Source organism: Capricornis sumatraensis, chromosome 10 (assembly GCF_032405125.1).
Source record: "Capricornis sumatraensis isolate serow.1 chromosome 10, serow.2, whole genome shotgun sequence".
NCBI lineage: Eukaryota > Metazoa > Chordata > Mammalia > Artiodactyla > Bovidae > Capricornis > Capricornis sumatraensis.
Window position 1 is genome coordinate 53,284,307 of NC_091078.1, and position 19,130 is coordinate 53,303,436.

General features: G+C 43.6%; 1 protein-coding gene across 2 annotated transcripts in view; it reads right to left on the reverse strand.

Annotated features, from left to right (window-relative positions):
• UBP1 (upstream binding protein 1) overlaps positions 1 to 19,130 on the reverse strand; it is a 65,108-nt gene that overhangs the window by 17,531 nt on the left and 28,447 nt on the right. The window contains exons 3-8 of one of the 2 annotated variants that reach the window (XM_068982685.1): positions 7,877 to 7,953; positions 3,399 to 3,504; positions 2,883 to 2,989; positions 856 to 1,008; positions 642 to 752; positions 86 to 193 (exon numbers count right to left, since the gene is read on the reverse strand). In XM_068982685.1, coding sequence (XP_068838786.1) covers positions 86 to 193; positions 642 to 752; positions 856 to 1,008; positions 2,883 to 2,989; positions 3,399 to 3,504; positions 7,877 to 7,953 — 662 coding nt within the window. The remainder of the gene's footprint in view (positions 1 to 85; positions 194 to 641; positions 753 to 855; positions 1,009 to 2,882; positions 2,990 to 3,398; positions 3,505 to 7,876; positions 7,954 to 19,130) is intronic. The other variant, XM_068982686.1, reaches the window with a different exon arrangement.

Sequence of the window (19,130 nt, forward strand, 5' to 3'; positions counted from 1 at the left end):
CTTTACGTTTCGGTGGGAGTCGGTCCTATATCTAACACTGCACAAGGTTTCTTGCACAATGAAAAGAGAAGCAGAAGCCCCTTACACTGCCTCGCTTTGCCAGAGAATCACCGTAGTCTGCTGGCAAAGTCCGCTTGCTGGACTTTTTCTGCTCATGTTCAACTGCATCTTCAATTATAGGCTCAAGCCTCATCTGGACAAACACCAAAGATTGGGATCAATGTCTTTTCGTTACACAGAGAAAGATCTAATACCCTGTTTATGTCTCCACCATCCGATTTAACAAACGTCCGACCAGCAGGATTCCAAGGTTTTAGGAAGATGCAAAACCCCAGACATGACAAACATTGGACGTTCTGGGTCCCGGCTTAATGTCTAACCAACTTCGGGGATTTTAAAGTTAAGTCTGCTTCCGAGACCCGACTGGGATTTCAGCATTTTCATTCCAGACCCCACCCAGGAAACCAATCACTTAAACTCCCCCAATTTAAAGAGAGTATTTTCCCCGCAGACTTCACCAGGAACATCATGCCCATTGACTGCCCAATCTTCCCGGACCCTTCGCGGCCGAAACTCCTCCTCAGAGGCGGTGCCGGAGGGCACGGCCCGGCTCCTCCTCGGAGCCGGAGGCACCCGCATACCTCTGTGAGGACCGTGGTATCATAGGACGGCTGGTACTTCTCCTTCTCGTGCGCGGCTCTCTTCTCCATCTTCTCTCGGTCCGTTTTTTGTTTCCTATCTGCACCTTTTGGCTTAAAAACAAAGCAGACCTTTTCATCTATCAGGCCTCAGACGCACACCTTCTGCAAGCAACGCCAAGCCTCACTTCCTCAAAGCCTGCTCTCCAGCTCTCACCTTAAAAACTTTGATTTGGCAGCTAGCTGAGTGTAGGTGATCTGTGTATTCTCCATTTTCATTCTGCTTGAAGGTGTCAACCTGGATCCTAAAAGGCACTCCCTTCTCACCTCCGTGCTTCCGGGGAGTGAACTCGGTGCTGATGCAGTGTACCTAGAAGAGGACTCGAGCTGAAATGGGTCCAAGTCCTGCCCACTGGTCACCCTTCGGCCCTGCTGCCTTTCAGGAGTCCCGCCACAGGGAAACTCAAGAGCCTTTCACACAGACTCCCACCTATGAGCCAGCCAAATGTCAGGACTCTCCCTTCCCAAACCCAGTGGAGCCTTTCTGAACTGCCCGCTCCGGGGCCTCGCCTCTAACGCAGGACGGGCTCCGGCGATGAGCACTGTCAGCGCAGTGGCCTTCCTGAGTCTGTCCCTGACCCCCGCCCCAGACCAGACCCATGGTCCTGAACCTGCACGGGGCTCCATCCTCAGGAATCCTCACGCCATTACTTACAGCCCCAGGATTTGCCCTCTAGTGCCAGGACCCCAAAACCTAGCCAGCTGGCCACCTCGCTGCTGTTGCTATGTCATCAGCCTGTGGCACTTTGCCTGGGATTTTCACAGTCCTCAAGGCTCATCCCTAGCTCCACGGGCATCCATCTGAGGCTCCTAAGGGTGGACGCGTTTCCCACCACTTCTGCCCCCTCTTCCTATGCCACCTCGGGGACAGCTCCAGGGTACCGCACAGCGTTAGTAACAAGACTTTAGTGATTTCTGACGGCGACATGTCTCCTCTTCGAAGAACTCAAGGTTAAACTGATCTCTACACGAAGACTGAGACACACGGCCAGCTCATACATCCCTCTCATTCACCACATAACCAGACAGCCTGTCAGATGAACAATATGAGACAGTAACAGGTAACACGGCCCTAGTGACTATTAGCTGATGGGGGACACTGCTTGGAGGACCCAAAATGCAAAATACTAAAGATTCTCTGAAGTTCACACAAACCAGAGTCTACTTAGGCTGGTCAGCAATTAAAAGCAATCTTCCTTTTCTATATAAAGATCACCTACTCAGCAAATTTTAATTCCACCACTGACAAATTTTAATATACTGAATATTAGAATTACTGTTGATTTTATTTTACATATAATAATACTATATATTTATTTTTTCAAAAATATCTTAGGAGATACAAACTGGGCATTCACAAGTCAAATGAAATGCCCAAGGGTTGCCTTACAGTACTCCACCAAGAAACTAAGGGGAAATTATAGTATCTGTAGAAGCCAGGATACAGGCACACAGACAATTCATTATCTTCTCTTACTTTTATGGGGGTTTGAAATTTTCACTGTTAAAATATTTTTAAACAAAGCTAGACTATACTTTTTATAGTATGCTGCTGCTGCTGCTGCTAAGTCGCTTCAGTCGTGTACGACTCTGTGCGACCCCACAGATAGCAGCCCACCAGGCTCCCCCATTCCTGGGATTCTCCAGGCAAGAACATTGGAGTTGGTTGCCGTTTCCTCCTCCAGGGCATGAAAGTGAAAAGTGAAAGTGAAGTCGCTTAGTTGTGTCCGACTCGTAGTGACTCCATGGACTGCAGCCCTCCAGGCTCCTCCGTCCATGGGATTCTCCAGGCGAGAGCACTGGAGTGGGGGGCCACTGCTTCCTCTGTTCTATAGGATAGTTTTTCTTAAAACTATACTTTCCAATCATCTCCTTTAAAAGTAGGTTTTGTTCCAAAGAAATGCATTCTGGTAAGTTTTGATTATTGTTACTACCAGTGATAAACGTAGTATTTAAATAATGCTTTACACATCAGATGGTCTCTATATGTTAATGTCTATACATGTTGAATTTAGTAGATTAACTCCAATTTAACAGTGTATGTTTGTGTATACAAAAGACATTACAAGACAGTGTACAAATAAGCATTTAAGGAAAATAAGATCCTGCACCAAGAATTCAGTCTCACCCACGGCCTTCTGAACGAAGAGGCTAGCGAGCTTGTAATAATGTGAAACTCCAAACCTGAATGAAAGCAGATGTGCGTTTTGCAGGATCCCACAGAAATTCAACTGCATTTAACTGGCTTGGATTTGTCCGTGTGTCAATTATTCCTACGGACATTGGAATATCTGCATTTTAAAAAGAAGTGACATAGGAACAAACCAATTAAAAGGTTACAACTAAGAAGATTATGTGCTAATGAAACTATACCGCCCCCTTTCCTTCAGTGCTCTCCATGGTCAGTCACTTCAGCCTCAGCCCAGTTGCTGTGTGTCATACTCTCTCCCACCATGGTTTGTTTCTGTTTCATTTTATTAAGAAAATGAGGGATTGATGCCAGTCAACAATGGTCTAAATGATTTCAAACTCGTACAATTTCTGGCTCAGTTTCATTAAGCACACACACACCCCAACTTCATTTTTAACTATAAAACTACTCAAGCCCCAGAGAATCTGCTGACACCAAACCTTTCCCCACTCAATCACGCACGGTGTGGCGCTAGTGCGTCAACAGGGGCTCTTCCGCGCCACTTGTACCTAAGTCGAGGAGTCTGTCTCCGGGGCGATTCCACTTCCAACCTTCAAGTTGCTGATGCTCTGTATATTGGAGTCGTCGGTCATGGAATACAACTCTTATGATGCTCTACGGAATAAGTGGGGGAAATGAACACTTTCAACTGTCCCAGCTAAAGAGCACAAGTGTATTCACGTCTTACACATTAACCTATAACAGAAAAGCATACGAAAGCAAACTCTAATTTACACATTTTGCAAGTGAGCTGTCTTGTTCTTGGATACCTAGGTTATAGGTACAATTAATGATATTTGGTGCAAAGAATTCTAACTCAAATAAGAATAAAATTGTTTCTTAGGTAAAATTTTTATTAAAAAATCTGACATTGTAATTCAAAATTAAGGTCTGTGTCCATAAGAAATTAGGAAGAGTTATATTTCTATAAAGAAAACATTAGGGACGACCCTGGCTCTCCCGTGGTTTGGGCTCTGTGCTTCCAATGCAGGGCGCCTGGGTTTTATCCCTGGACAGGGAATTAAGACCCCCCCCCCCACCGCAAAGTGTCAAGGGCATGGGGTGAGGGTGGGGAATTGCCACCCCCCTCAGAGAACCTACATACAAAATTAATTTAAGCTGCAAGTGAGGTTATCTGAGGCAAGCAAGGGAAGCAAAACAGGAAAGAACACAGGCAGACCTCATCCAAACACTCAAGTTCATTCCGATGGAAGGCTTTACCTCTGCCCCACAACCTGCGGGCCATTCTCTGCTCTCCACCCATCCCTCCCTCACCTGCCACAGGTCTGGGCTGCCAACTACTGTTTTGTTTCAGGGACAGGATAACAGGTCATCAAAATGGGTTCAGATACCATATTTGCACTAATTAGTGTTTCTGACACATTTATAAGTAATTTCTTCTCAGACTATGATGGAGTAAGATAAGCTTATTTTCAGTAGACTCCCTGCTGGATGCAACAGGAAATAACTTGTTAGCCATACACAGAAATATTACCATTAGTGCCCCTGCCTTCCCCGACACCACATGCTGTCCAAACCAAAGCTGACACGTACTTTGAAAAGAACCATTTAAAAGCGCAGCACAGAAAATGTCATGATTTTGATTCTCTCATATTTAGTAAGAACCAGCTCAAATCCATGAATTCAGATAAAAATAGTATGAGAATATGCTAGGGTATAGCACTGTACTAAACCCCTTTCTAGGTCAGACTAAGGAGCAAAGTAAGGAACATGAAGGGAGGGCCACACTTGGGAAATGACAGGACATAAAAAAACACCTCTTAACTGAGACTGCAAAGGGGAAAAGTTGCTCTCTGCAAAGTGAAGTCGTGTCCGACTCTTTGCGACCCCATGAACTTCAGCTTGCCAGGCCCCTCTGTCTGGGATTTTCCAGGCAAGAATGCTGGAGTGGGTTGCCATTTCCTTCTCCACAGGATCTTTCTAACCCAGGGATGGAATCCGGGTCTCCCGCACTGCAGGCAGACTCTTTACCATCTGAGCCACCACGAAGTTCCGAGTAGAAGGAGATGATGCCCTAGAGAATGAGCCGCAAAGGAGCGCTAACAGGAAGACAGAAACAGAGCAAGCGGAGAGAGCGTGCTGAGCATCTCAAGCACATCACGAAGTTCCCAAGCGCCTTGGCTCAGCAACACTTGATCCCTACGACCTCCCTTCAAGAGTGAGTCAAAGATCATGGGGGCAGGAAATTCAGCTCTAGATGGCTGCAGAGTTTTCTAGGGGCTCTTCTGGCTGAAAAAGGGTGTTTTAAGAAATTCATCCCGAGGATGTTTCTGGTGGTCCAGTGTTTAAGACTCCACGCTTCCGGCGTCGGAGGCGCAGGTGTGATTCCTCGTTGTGGAGCTAAGACGCCACATGACGCGGCCAGAAGACCAAGAAAAAGAAACTCATCCTGAAGTCTCTGGCAGTAACTAACTGTAACTCTGAATCCCAGACAAGCTCTCAGGACGTGACTGGCGTATTCACATCCACCAAAAATCAGACATGTGGTTTCTCAAGTGGTTGATCAAACTAATTTAAGACCGTTTAAAAAGTAACCCCGTGACTGTCACAATGACAACAGAGTCCAGCCACATCGTCCCTTAAGTAACATATTACTAGGCTGACTATTAACCAGGTGTGGTACAATCTGGCAAAGGTTTGCCAGGATGCCCAATACTTGTTTGGCAATGATGGGCTGGAACCAGGTCATGCTGAGAGAATCGACACTGATGATAAGCCTCCTGGACTCTGGAAAATGAGAGGTGTGAGTCTCCCTGACCAAACTCTATTTGTCACTAAGTCCAGCAGAGTATAACCAATCCAGTGGGGCTTGCTTACTGGGAACAATGCTGACACCTTTGTAAAAAGGTGAATCTGATCAGTGTTTACCGCAGGTGAGAAAGCAAAATGAGGGAATTTTTACAAAGCTGGCTTGAAGCCTAACGTTATAGAAAACTAAGATCATGGCATCTGGTCCCAGTATTTCAAGGCAGATGGGAAAAAAGTGGAAACAGTGACAGATTTTATTTTCTTGGGCTCCAAAATCACTGCCAGGGGTGACTGCAGCCATGAAATTAAAAGGCGCTTGCTCCTTGGAAGGAAAACTATGACAAACCCAACAGTGTATTAGAAGGCAGAGGTATCACTTTACTGACATAGGTCCATAAAGTCAAAGCTATAATTCTTCCAGTAGTCATGTATGGATGTGAGAATTGGACCATGAAGAAGGCTGAGTGTGAACTGTGGTGCTGGAGAAGACTCTTAAGAGTCCCTTGGATAGCAGGGAGATCAAACCAGTCAATCCTAAAGGAAATCAACCCTGAATATCCACTGGAAGGACTGATGCTGAAGCTGAAACTCCAATACTCTGGCCACCTGATGTGAACAGCTGACTCATTAGAAAAAACCCTGATGCTGGGAAAGATTGGGGGCAGGAGGAGAAGGGGTCAACAGAGGATGAGACGGTTGGATGGCATCACTGACACAATGGACATGAGTTTGAGCAAACTCCAGGAGATAGTGAAGAGATAGTGAAGAACAGGGAAGCCAGGCATGCTGCAGTCCATGGGGTCACAAAGAGTTGGACAACAACAAATGGTAAAAAATATACAGTCATCTGACTCACCCTCTAGGGAAACGACCAAACTCACTGAAGCAGCACAGACATGACGGACTCCACATGTAAATGGCACATGTGAGAACAGGTAGGTCACCCCTCGCCTTCCATTCCAAGCACGCCGGGAGTCCCTAGGAGTCAGGAGAGGCCTGTGCGCTTATTCCAGGTTGGCACGACAGTGCTCCAGTGGGGAGCACCCCTCCTAGGATTGGGAGCCTTGTGCCCCTAAACGCTCAGAGGCTTTCAGGCCCGTGGCGCTGGGCAGCTGCTTTCGGGGCACGCTAGGCTTGTCAGCATCAGTGGCGCGGTGCCCTCCCCACGCTCGGCTTCTGAAAAGGGACAGGCCTCTCCAACCGAGTGCCTCTCCACACTGAGGGCCCAGTGGGCCTCCCCGGAGGAAGACGAAGGACCAAGAGAAGTCCTGCTTCTCTCTCACTAACACAGCCCCACTGAAGTTTTCCCTCTTCCCACTGAAGCTTTTTCCATAACCCTTGCCCTGAAACGCTCTAGAGTTCTGATGTTACGCAGTGTGGGGAGGGACGAGTACAGATTAGCAGGACCCACCATGCACGGAACTGCAGGAGCCAGGGGTGGGTCTGAAAACTCTAAAAGGACTGGGTTTGGCGGAAAAGGCAATGGCACCCCACTCCAGTACTCTTGCCTGGAAAATCCCATGGATGGAGGAGCCTGGTGGGCTGCAGTCCATGGGGTCGCTAAGAGTCGGACATGACTGAGCAACTTCACTTTCACTTTTCACCTTCATGCATTGGAGAAGGAAATGGCAACCCACTCCAGTGTTCTTGCCTGGAGAATCCCAGGGACGGCGGAGCCTGGTGGGCTGCCGTCTATGGGGCCCCACAGAGTCAGACACGACTGAAGCGACTTAGCAGCAGCAGGTGCATGCCTGGAATGACTCTTCAAATACCTCAGCAGGGTGAAGAAATAAAATTTTACTTAAGAGAAATTTTAAGAGGTAAAATAAAAGGATCTTTAGAGGTATCACAGTAACGCTCACACCTCCTCCCACAGTCTCTTTTCCCCTAAGGTGTCTTTGAAAGAGAAACAAAGCTTTTGTTATATAGCAGTGGGGTTTTCACCCTTGCTCAGCTACAGCTCACTGTTCTATGGCACCTTGTTTCCAGAGGGCCTTGATATTCACTTCACTCAGTAACTGCTATAATTCCTATTTTACAGAGAAGTAAACAAAATATAACTCGAAAAGTTAAGTTTTAATAAACCCGTTACTTTCTTTAAGTGACATTAAATAATTTGTTAATAACTCCTGCAACAAAAAACGAAACTCTTGCAGCAAACCTGCTATTTTTTTGAGTCATTTCAGTATCTTTTCAGAATGTAAATGGAGGTCCTTACCTTTACCAGTTTTCCAGTGATCTCAGGCACATCTCCCATTTTCCGATTATCCAGCATTCGAATTTCGTAAGACTGACCTACATGTAAAAACTGTGTATCAAAAACAAGCCATATAAAGAATCTAACCCTGTGTATTCAGCTCTCTCTCAAACACACAATGACCCAGTGTTAATGTCTTAGAGAAGCAAGCGTGGGTTGGTCTTTCTCTTTCCTGCACGTCACATGCTCTCCCTCTTCCAGTCACAGAAGACTGACGAGCTCTTGGTCACCTCACTCTCCTCTCACTCTGCAGCTTCGTCACACACACACACACAGTATCTGAAACCAATGTTCTTAACAGCATGACTGAGATGCATCTTACATGCCATAAAATTCACCCTTTTGAAGTGTGCAGTTGCTTGTTAGTCTATGCAGACTTGAGCAGCCGTCACTGCTGTTCGCTTTAGAGCACCTTCGTCACCAGAAAGAAACATGCCTGTGAGCAGCTCCCCTCTCAGCCTCCCACCCTGGCCCCTTGCTGTCACTCACCAATCTGCCTTCTGCCTCTTGGGATTCACGTGCTTTGGACCCTTGATTTAAATGGACTCACACATGTGGCCTTCTGTGACTGACTTTCACTTACGTGTCAGTCTTTCCTACTTACGGCCAAATTATTCAGCTGAACACACACACCGCATCTCGTTTATCCACTCAACAGCTGACAGCCATCTGGGTTGTTTCCACTTTTTGGCTGTTATAAATAATCATACTGGTGACATTTGTGGACAGGTTTTTGTGTGAGCTAGAGTCAAATTTTAACCCTGGAGCCTTCTTCCTTGTGTCAGGTAAATCCAACTTACATTTTGTCACTGCTCAATTTTGGTCCATAAAAAAACACAAGCAGATTCTCACATACCAATCTATTTAATTAAGAAAATAAGCTGCCGCCAAAAGTCAAGTAATATGCTCCAGATTTACTAAAAAAGATTTCTGGATTAACTATCATTAAATAATAAAAGTGAAAGCATAATTTGATATGTAGGAAACTAGGAGTAATTAAAGAGGGCTTCTAGTCCATATGAAGTTAAGGCTCTCTATGATGAAACTACCAATATCTTACCCATACTACACTGGGCTTACAAAAAAACATACAAAGGGTGTAAGATCATACGGTCAAAATATAAGTTACCAAAATACAACCAAACCACTCTAGGGCTGGTAAAGGAAAATAACTGCCATATATACCACTAAAGAACAGTCCTTACGTTAATTCAACACACTGAGAGAGATTTAACGAAAAAAACACCTGTATTGCAAGAGAGAGATTTTTTTCCCTTTACAGTTAAATCTGCAGCACACTTAACAATGGATCTGAACTGATCTTTTAAAAAGGCAGGTGAATATCCAGGAGTGGCGGGGAGCTGCCTCCACTGCTACATGTGCCCCAGGGATGCGGCTGGGCCACTGCCGAGGACCCCACGACCAGACCGCAGTTTCGGCATCTACACACCCTCTATCAAGGGACGGATAACCAGCACACACTGAGTAGAGAGACGACAGGCATCCGGATTAAAAACAGCCCTTGTACTAAATAAACCCACACAAACAACACAGGGACATCCCCACATATAAACAGTCCTCCAAAACCACAGTAGATAATTGTTTTTCCTAAACTCACAGAGTAAGAAAATATAAGTAATATGGAGAAGCAGAGGAACCAGTCCTAGTTAAAAGACGAAGAGAATTTCCCTGAAAGAATAAACAATGAAGCAGATCTCTTTGATCTAATAGACACTGAGTTCAAAAAGGAGGTAATGAAAATATTGAAGGAATTATGAAAGGCTACTGACAGAAGTGCAGATTATTGTAAAAAGGAACTAGAAAGTATATAAAGAGGGGCCAGGAAAAATTAGAAAATTCATTTCCTGAGACAAAAGCTGAGCTAAAGGCAATGAATAGCAGAATGGACGATGCAGAAGAAAGAATAAGTGGTCTGGAAGGTAGAATAATGTGAATTATCCAATCAGAACAGCAACTAGAAAGCCAAGTTAAAAAAAAAAGAAAGCAATATAAGAGAACGACCTATGAGATAATCTAAAGCATAACAGGGATTCCAGAAAGGAGAGAAAGAGAAAAAGGGACTGAAAATGTAACTGAAGAAATTATGGCTGAAAACTTCCCAAACCTAAAGAAGGAAACAGATATCCAGATACAGGAAGCATGGAGGGCCCCAAACAAGATGAACCCAAAGAGACCTACACCATGACATATTATAGTAAAAATGGCAAAAGTTAAAAGGGAACTCCAAAGGCAGCAAGAGAAAAACAGAGTTCATCACAAGGGAACTCCCATAAGACTTCAAGCTGATTTCTATACAGAAATGCTGCAGGCCACAAGGGGTACATTCAAAGTCCTGAAAGGGAAAAATGTGCAACTTAGGACACGCTCTACCCAAGAAGATCATCATTCAGAATAGAAGGAGAGATGAAGAATTCCTCAGACAAGTAAAAACCAAAAGAATACAGCAATACTTAGCCTATTTTAAAGAAAATATTGAAAATTCTTTCCTACATGGTAGTAAAGAAGTAAGAATCTATAGGAAAGAGAAAAACCCACAATTGGAAAATAAATCACTTAAATAAGCTAGCACACACATTTTTAAAAAATCAAAAAAATTCCTGTGAAAGAGACGATAACCATAATAAACAGTGAAACGATAAACATGAAGATATAAAGTGAAACTGTTAGTCACTCAATCGTGTCTGAGTCTTTATGACCCCATGGGCTGTAGCCCACCAGGCTCCTCTGTCCATGGAATTCTCTAGGCAAGAACACTGGAGTGGGTTGCCATCTCCCTCTCCAGGGGATGTCCCTGACCCAGGGATTGAATCCAGGTCTCCTGCATTGCAGGCAGATTCTTTACCAACTGAGCCACTGGGGACGTGGTGAAGATATAAAAAAAAGACATCAAAATCATAAAATAGGGGTGGGGAGGGAGTAAGAGAACGTAGACTTTTCCCCCTATATTATCTTTTGAGCCCATATGACTAACTGTCTAGGGGAAGGAGATAAAGGAAGAGGTAGATATTCTTGAAAAACAGAGTAAGCACAAATCAAAAACAAAACAGGCTCATAACAAAACAAAAAGAAGAGAACATAAGTGTAATACAAGAGAAAATCACGAAACCACAAAAGGAGAAACAGAAAAAGGAAAAAGAAAAAAATATAAAATCAATGGGAAAATAGGTTAAAGTAGCAATAAATACTGGAGTGGGTTGCCATTTCCTTCTCCAGGAGATCTTCCCAACCAAGGGATCGGGGTCTCTCGCATTGCAGGCAGATGCTTTACCATCTGAGCCACCAGGGAAGCTCATAGTTATCAATAATTACCTTAAATGTCAGCAGATTAAAAGATGCAGAGCTGCAGACTGGATTTTAAAAAAGAAAACAGAGGCTCAACTACGCTGGCTGTAAGAGACCCACTTTAGGGCAAAGGACACACACAGACTGACGACGAGAGGATGGAAAAAGATACTTCATGCAAACAGAAAAGGCAAGAAAGGGGGGCTGCAATACCCTTAACAGAGAAAACAGACTTTAAAGATAAAGGACACTAGATAGTGATACAAGAACCACAACAGAAGATTTTACACTTGTCAACATACACGCACCTGATAAAGGAGACCCAGATACAGAAAGACTAACAGACATAAAGGAGTTCTTAGAAAGAAGTTCACAGCGATACAGGCCTTCCTCAAGGGGGAGGAAAAAACAGCTCAACCTAACTTACAGCTTAAAAGAATTAGAAAAAGGAGGACAAATGAACCCTAAGTCATCAGAAGGAAGTAAATAACACTTACCATAGAGGAAACAGAGACTAAACACACACAAGCTCCCCACGGGAACGGCCCTAGGGGCCCCGGGGCAAGGCTTCACACTCCCAGTGCAGCAGGTCCCCTCGGTCAGGAACCAGATCCCAGACACCTCAACTAAAGATCCAGCAAACTATAACTGACGATCCAGTGGCCTACAACCTAAGATCCTAAGGCTGCAACAAAGAGTGCCCGCACGCCACAGAACTGCGGAAGACTTGGCACGGCATCCCCCCACCCCCACCCCCCCGCCGAACCTTCTACAAACCACAGTCCAGGACCAGATGCCTTCACAGGCGAATTCTACTTGACATACTAAGAAGAATCTATATGAACCCTTCTCAAACTCTTTCCAAAGACTGAAGAGGAGGGAACACTCTCACAGACATTCTATGAAGCCACCACCAACCTGAGACCAAAACCTGACAAAGATACCAAGAAAAAAGAACACTGCAGGCCAGTATCTGGGATGAACACAGATGCAAAAATTCTCAACAAAGTATTAGTAAATTGAATCTAACAACACATAAAACAGACCATATGCCACAACCAAGTGGGATTCATCCCAAGCTCACAAGGATAGTTCTATATACGCAAATCAATCAATGTAATGTACCACATTAAAAAAATAAAAGTCAAAACCCACATGGCCATCTCAATAGATGCAAAAAAGCCATCTGACAAAATTCAGCACCCACTAAATGTATACCAAAGTGGGTATACACAGAACATATCTCAACATAATAAAAGCCATTTATTACAAACCCACAGCCAATATAATAAATCAACAGTGAAAAGCAGAAAACATTCCTGCTAAAAACTGAAACAAGACAAGGATGCCCGCTCTCACCACTTCTATTCAACTCAGAATTGGAATTCCCTGACACAACAATCAGAAAAGAAAAAGAAATAGAAGGTAACCAAACTGGATGGGAAGAGGTAACATTGTCACTATACGCAGTTGACATGATACTGAAAATCCTAAGGATTCCATACAAAAACTACTAGATCTGATAAGTGATATCCTGCCCTCAAAGTAGCAGAATACAAGATTAACTTTCAGAAATTAGTTGCACTTCTTTACACTAACAATGAAATATTAAAAAAAAAAAAAAAAAGAGAGAGAGAGAGAATGTTAAAAAAAAAAAAAAGTACCCTTTAAAATCACAACAAAATACCTAGGAATAAATTTGACTTTCAAGGAGATGAAAGACTTATGTGGTGAGAATTATAAAACATTAATACAGGAAATTAAAGAGGATTGAAAGAAATGGAAGTTACCCATGTTCTTGATTAGAAGAATTAATACTGTTAAAATTGCCATACTACCCAAAGCAGTATACAGGTTTAATGCAATTCTTATCAAATCACCCATGACATTTTCTACAGAACCAGAAACAAATAATCCAAAAATGTATACGAAACTATGAAGACCCAGAATTACCAAAGCAATCCTGAAGGACAAAAAAGACAACAAAACAGGAGGCACAACTCTTCCAGACATCAGACAATAAACAGCACAGTACAGTACCTGCCACAAAACACACATAGGATCAATGCAACAGCGAGCCCAGAAACAGACACACACCTGCAGTCAGTCGCCAACAAAGGAGGCGGATTATAGTAAGCGGAAAAGCCTCTTCAGGGAGTAGTGCTGGGAAAGTGGACAGTTACATGTGAATCAATGAAGTCAGAACTCATACCGTACCACCATGCACAAAAATAAACTCAAAATGGCTTAACGACGTAAGCTTAAGACATGACACCTGAAGACTCCTAGATGAGAACACAGACAAGACATTCTCTGACATCAATTCAGTTCAGTCGCTCAGTCGTGTCCGACTCTTTGCGACCCCGTGAATCACAGCACGCCAGGCCTCCCTGTCCATCACCAACTCCCGGAGTTCACTCAAACTCATATCCATCGAGTTGGTGACGCCATCCAGCCATCTCATCCTCTGTCGTCCCCTTCTCCTCCTGCCCCCAATCCCTCCCAGCATCATGGTCTTTTCCAATGAGTCAACTCTTTGCATCAGGTGGCCAAAGTATTGGCGTTTCAGCTTCAGCATCAGTCCTTCCAATGAACACCCAGGACTGGTCTCCTTTAGGATGAACTGGTTGGATCTCCTTGCAATCCAAGGAACTCTCAAGAGTCTTCTCCAACACCACAGTTCAAAAGCATCAATTCTTCGGCGTTCAGCTTTCTTCACGGTTCAACTCTCATATCCATACATGACCAATGGAAAAACCACAGCCTTGACTAGACAGACCTTTGTTGGCAAAGTAATGTCTCTGCTTTTTAATATGCTGTCTGCTGCTGCTGCTGCTAAGTCACTTCAGTCGTGTCCGACTCTGTGCAACCCCACAGATGGCAGCCCACCAGGCTCCCCCGTCCCTGGGATTTTCCAGGCAAGAACACCAGAGTGGGCTGCCATTTCCTTCTCCAATGCATGAAAGTGAAAAGCGAAAGTGAAGTCACTCAGTCATGTCTGACTCTTGGCGACCCCATGGACTGCAGCCTACCAGGCTCCTCTGTCCATGGGATTTTCCAGGCAAGAGTACTGGATTGGGGTGCCATTGTCTAGGGTGGTCATAACTTTCCTTCCAAGGAGTAAGCGTCTTCTCTGACATAGATCATACCAAATATATTCTTAGTCTCCAAGGCAATAGAAAAAATACACAAATGGGATCTAAGCAAAGCTTTTGCAAAGCAAAAGAAAGAAAAAGAAAGTTTAGTTGCTCAGTCATGTCCGATTGACTCTTTACGACCCTATGGGGGCTCCTCCGTCCGTGGGAGTCTCCAGGCAAGAGTACTGGAGTGGGTTGCCATTTCCTTCTCCAGAGGCTCTTCCCAGCCCAGGGATCAAACCTGGGTCTCCAACATTGTAGACAGACGCTTTACTGTCTGAGCCACCAGGGAAGTCGTTTGCACAGCAAAGGAAACAATTAAAAAAAAAAAAAAAAAGACCACCTACAGAATGGGAGAAAATACCTGCAAACATAAATGGGCTTAATTTCCAAAATATACAAACAGTTCATAAAACTGAACAATTAAAAAAAAAAAAACAACCCAGTTGAAAAATCGGGAGGAAATCTAAAGAGATTTCTCTGAAGAAGAAATACAGATGGGCAATAGAAGATGAAAGCATGCTGAATGTCACTAATTATTAGAGAAATGCAGATCTGAAGTACAATGAGGTACTACCTCACACAGGTCAGAATGGCCATCATCAAAAAGTCTACAAATAACACATGCTGGAGAGGGAGTGAAGAAAAGGGAACCCTTCCTACTGGTGGGAATCTAAGTTGGTGCAGCTACTATGGAAAACAGTATAGAGTTTCCTCAGAAAACCAGAGTTACCATATGATCCAGCAATCTCACGCCTGCACATATATCCAGACAAAACTATAATTCAAAAAGAAAACTCCATCCCTATGTTCATACGAGCACTATTCATAATAATGAAGACATGAAAATAACCTAAATGTCCTCTGACAGATGAATGGATAAAGAAAATGTGGTATATATACAACGGAATACTAGTAAGTTGTTTAAAAAAAAAAAAAGCCACATAATGCCACTGGCAGCAACATGGATACAAACAGAGGCTACCATACTAAGTGAAGCAACAGGAACAGAAGAACAGGTCCCATATGATTTCACTTCTGTGTGAAATCTAAACACAGCAGAACCTAGCTATGAAACAGAAGCAGAGTCGCGGCCACAGAGAACGGGCTGGTGTTTGCCAAGGGGGCGGAGGCTGGGAGAGGGACGGTCTGGAAGTTTGGGGTCAGAGACAGAACTAGTGTTTGCTGTGCTGTTGTTTAGACACTGTGTCGTGTCTTTGCGACCTCGTGGACCGTAGCCCGCCAGGCTCCTCTGTCCAAGGAATCTCCCAGGCAAGAAAACTAGAGCGGGTTGCCATTTCCTTCTCCAGGGGATGTTCCGGACCTAGGGACAGAACCTGTATCTCCTGCTTGGCAGGCAGATTCTTTACCACTGAGCTACATGGGAAGCCCAAACTAGTATACATAGAATGGATAAGCAACAAGGTCTTACTGTATATTTCAGGGAACTATATTCAATCTATCTTGTCATAAATCATAATGGAAAAGAATGAAAAAGAATGTATAACTGTATCATTCTGCTATACACCAGTAATTAACACAACACTAAGTCAACTATACTTCAATTTAAAATTTTTTTAATTTTTAAAAAATGAATGAATCTTTGATACATCATTACTTATCTGAAATTATACTCAACCTCAGGAAGTTAGAACACAAAAATTAAGAAAATGTTTGTGCTGATTAGCAGATCAACAAAAAAAAATTCAATTAATTAAAAAAAAAAGACAAGTGGGTAAAAATGGGGGAGAAGTAAGCACATAAGATATGGAGAACAAGTTAAATACTGCATCTTTTGACTCAGTTCTGGTTAGTAAGAGGAGGAATATTTGCACCTCACATCACACAGAGGACTAGCTCTTACACAAGAAGAAAAGAACTCCTAAAAAATTGTTAACAAATGCCCAACGTTCCTAGCAGAAAATGAGTAAATCATATGAACATCTGGTTCACACTAGAGAAGGAAAAGCCAACAGTTCTTAAACATATTAAAAGATATCATTCCCCTGGGAATTCCCTGGCGGTCCAGTGGTTACAACTTGGCAAGTTCATTGCTGGGGCCCTGGGTTAGATTCCTGGTCAGAGAACTAAGATTCACAAGAAGCATGGCATGTGCAAAAAAAAAAAGAAACATTTGACCTCCACCAAGCACATCTAAGTTAAAGTCACAACAAAATGGCTTTTCACCTAGCGGGTGAGCATGAATTCCTCAGTTTGAGATCTCTCAGCTGAAGGGAAACAGCCACTCTCATCTGCAGACAGTGGGGGCGGAAATGATTTCAGAAGCAGTGGTCACTCGCTGGAGGTTCTGCGCGTTTTCTGGTGTGAGACAGGGAGCAGCCGAGAGCTCCTTCGGGTTTTTGGCAAGGGAATTCCCTGACACACGGAAGAGTGCAAGGAGCAGATCTGTGGGAGAAAACCAAGACATGGGGCCGTGCACGTGAGTCTGTGAGACCTGCTGGGCACTCAAGTAGATGGTCGAGCTGACTTACAAATCGGACAACAAGCCAAAGAGAAGCAGCCTGCGAGACGGGAGGTGAACCTTTCTCACCAGGACTGCCTCGCAGTCTGCAAAATCTCAAATTCTCAGGGCTGAAAAAGGTAAGAAAGCTCAATGTTCCTATCTTCGTTTGTATTTCTTTTCCTCCTCAACCTTAGGACACTTCTGTGCTCAGTATCAAGTTCCACCTGTTTCCATAAATAGAGATCAGAATTTGCTGCTCCTGTATTAAAGCACTATAGATTTTTGTTCTTCTCAAGTCAAAAGCAGGTTTTTTTTAAAAAACTAACACTTAACATGCTTCAAATGATTTCCCTTTTGGAAACTACAGACAGTATGTCCTTGCTTTCCTCCTTCAGTTTCATCCTGAGTCTCTCACTATTTAGAAATCCCTCCCAACAATTTCATTCAATGGTAATATCCACCGAGAGTAATAGCCAATCATACCACAATTTTATTGGCTCAGTTTCTTCTTCTATTTGATCTCTTCCCATAATTATTTTAATAATAATTTCGTTGATCTACATTAGTCTAGGTTCTAAAAGAAATATAAAAAAAGGGCCCCACTACCAATGAAGGATAAAGTTAGACAAACTAAAAAATGCCATGAGTTACAAGTCTTATTTTTAGCTTTATCTTCTGAATTTACCTTTCATGAGATTTCTTTACTCCTTTCTTGGCTTAGAGAAGCAAGAGCACTGACAGAATTAAAAAATGTTACTGATACAAGTTCATATCCCCACCCACCGCTGAATATAAGAGTCCAAGATGGACATGTGCTCCAGGGCAACATGGAGCCCGAGATGAGACAGGCCCCCCTGGACTAAGTTCAGAGCATTTACTTCTAAGGCCCTAATTCAGAAGGTTATAACAAGAACAAAAGCTCACCTTAAGAAAATCTACTACAGTGTGAAATGAAATATTACTGGGGAGAAGTGGAGAAAAAGCTACAGAAAGAATGAAGAGGATGAGCCAAAGTGGAAACAACATCCAATTATGGTTGTTTGTGGTGCTCAGATGTTGTGAAGACTATATTGCATCAGTTCAGTCGCTCAGTTGTGTCCGACTCTTTGTGACCCCATGCAGCACGCCAGGCCTCCCTGTCTATCACCAACTCCCGGAGTTCAACCAAACTCATGGGTAGACTCTTCAAATGGAGAGCTCCCCACTCGAGGCTCTACAGTGGGACTACAGGTGCTTACCTCATAATGTCAGAGGTTTAAGTCTTCTCGTTACCTAAGAGCTGAGAAGGACAGCTACCCAGGCATAACCAGGAAAACATCAACTCAGTTTAAAATCTCTACTTTTTTTCAATAAAAACTGACACTCTAGAGCATCAATTGGAAAACTTGTTTCAATTTCTACCCAACTGGTGAAATTAAGACTGCATAGAATTTACTTTCTCTACGGTGTTACACAATGACCCATATTTTTCAGCAGTAGCTGCTCAGGACCCAGACGGGGGACTGCCAGTAGGGATGACCAAGCTATGGCTAAAGAATGGCTGCACCTATGTGTCAAGCCTCCTCTGAGGAAACCCCTTTATAAGAAGTGGTAGTGAGAAGATGTTCAGATATTTAAAGCAATAAGAATATTTGAAGCAATAAGAAGGTGAAGCACTTCCCCGGTAGTCCAGTGGCTAAGACTCTGCACTCCCAATTAAGGGGGCCCAGGTTCAATCCCTGGTCAGGGAACTAGATCCCACGTGCTGCAGCTCAGAGTTCACATGCCCTGACTAAAGAAACCGCATGCTGCAACCAAGACTGAAGATTCTGTGTGCCACAGCTAAGACCCAGAGCAGCCAAATAAGGCAATATTTTTTCAAAAAGTGAAACACAGTCCCTAGAGCAGCAGCATCAACATCACTTGGAAACTTGTCACAAACGTAAATTCTCTGGCCGTCCTCCAGACCTACTGACTCAAACTTTATCGATCATGTTTTGATAAGCCCTCTGGGGGATCCCAATGCATGCTAACACTGGAGAACCACGGCTTTGTGAAAAGCTACACATAGCCATTCAGTCCATATTCTTTCCACCACAAAGTGTTCGGGACCTTCTTCTGGGAATAACTTGTCTACGTCAAAATTAAGAACTAACTGAATATAAAGCTGTTTCAGTTACAAAGTTTTCACCAGTAACCAAAATTCACTTAATAGTCATTCCCTTATGTAACAGGATTGTACATCTTTTTAACAGTCGAGGATAGCTCTGGCTCCAGTACACAGGCATGCTTCACAAATCCACTTATCTTCATCTACATTCATTACACTTTT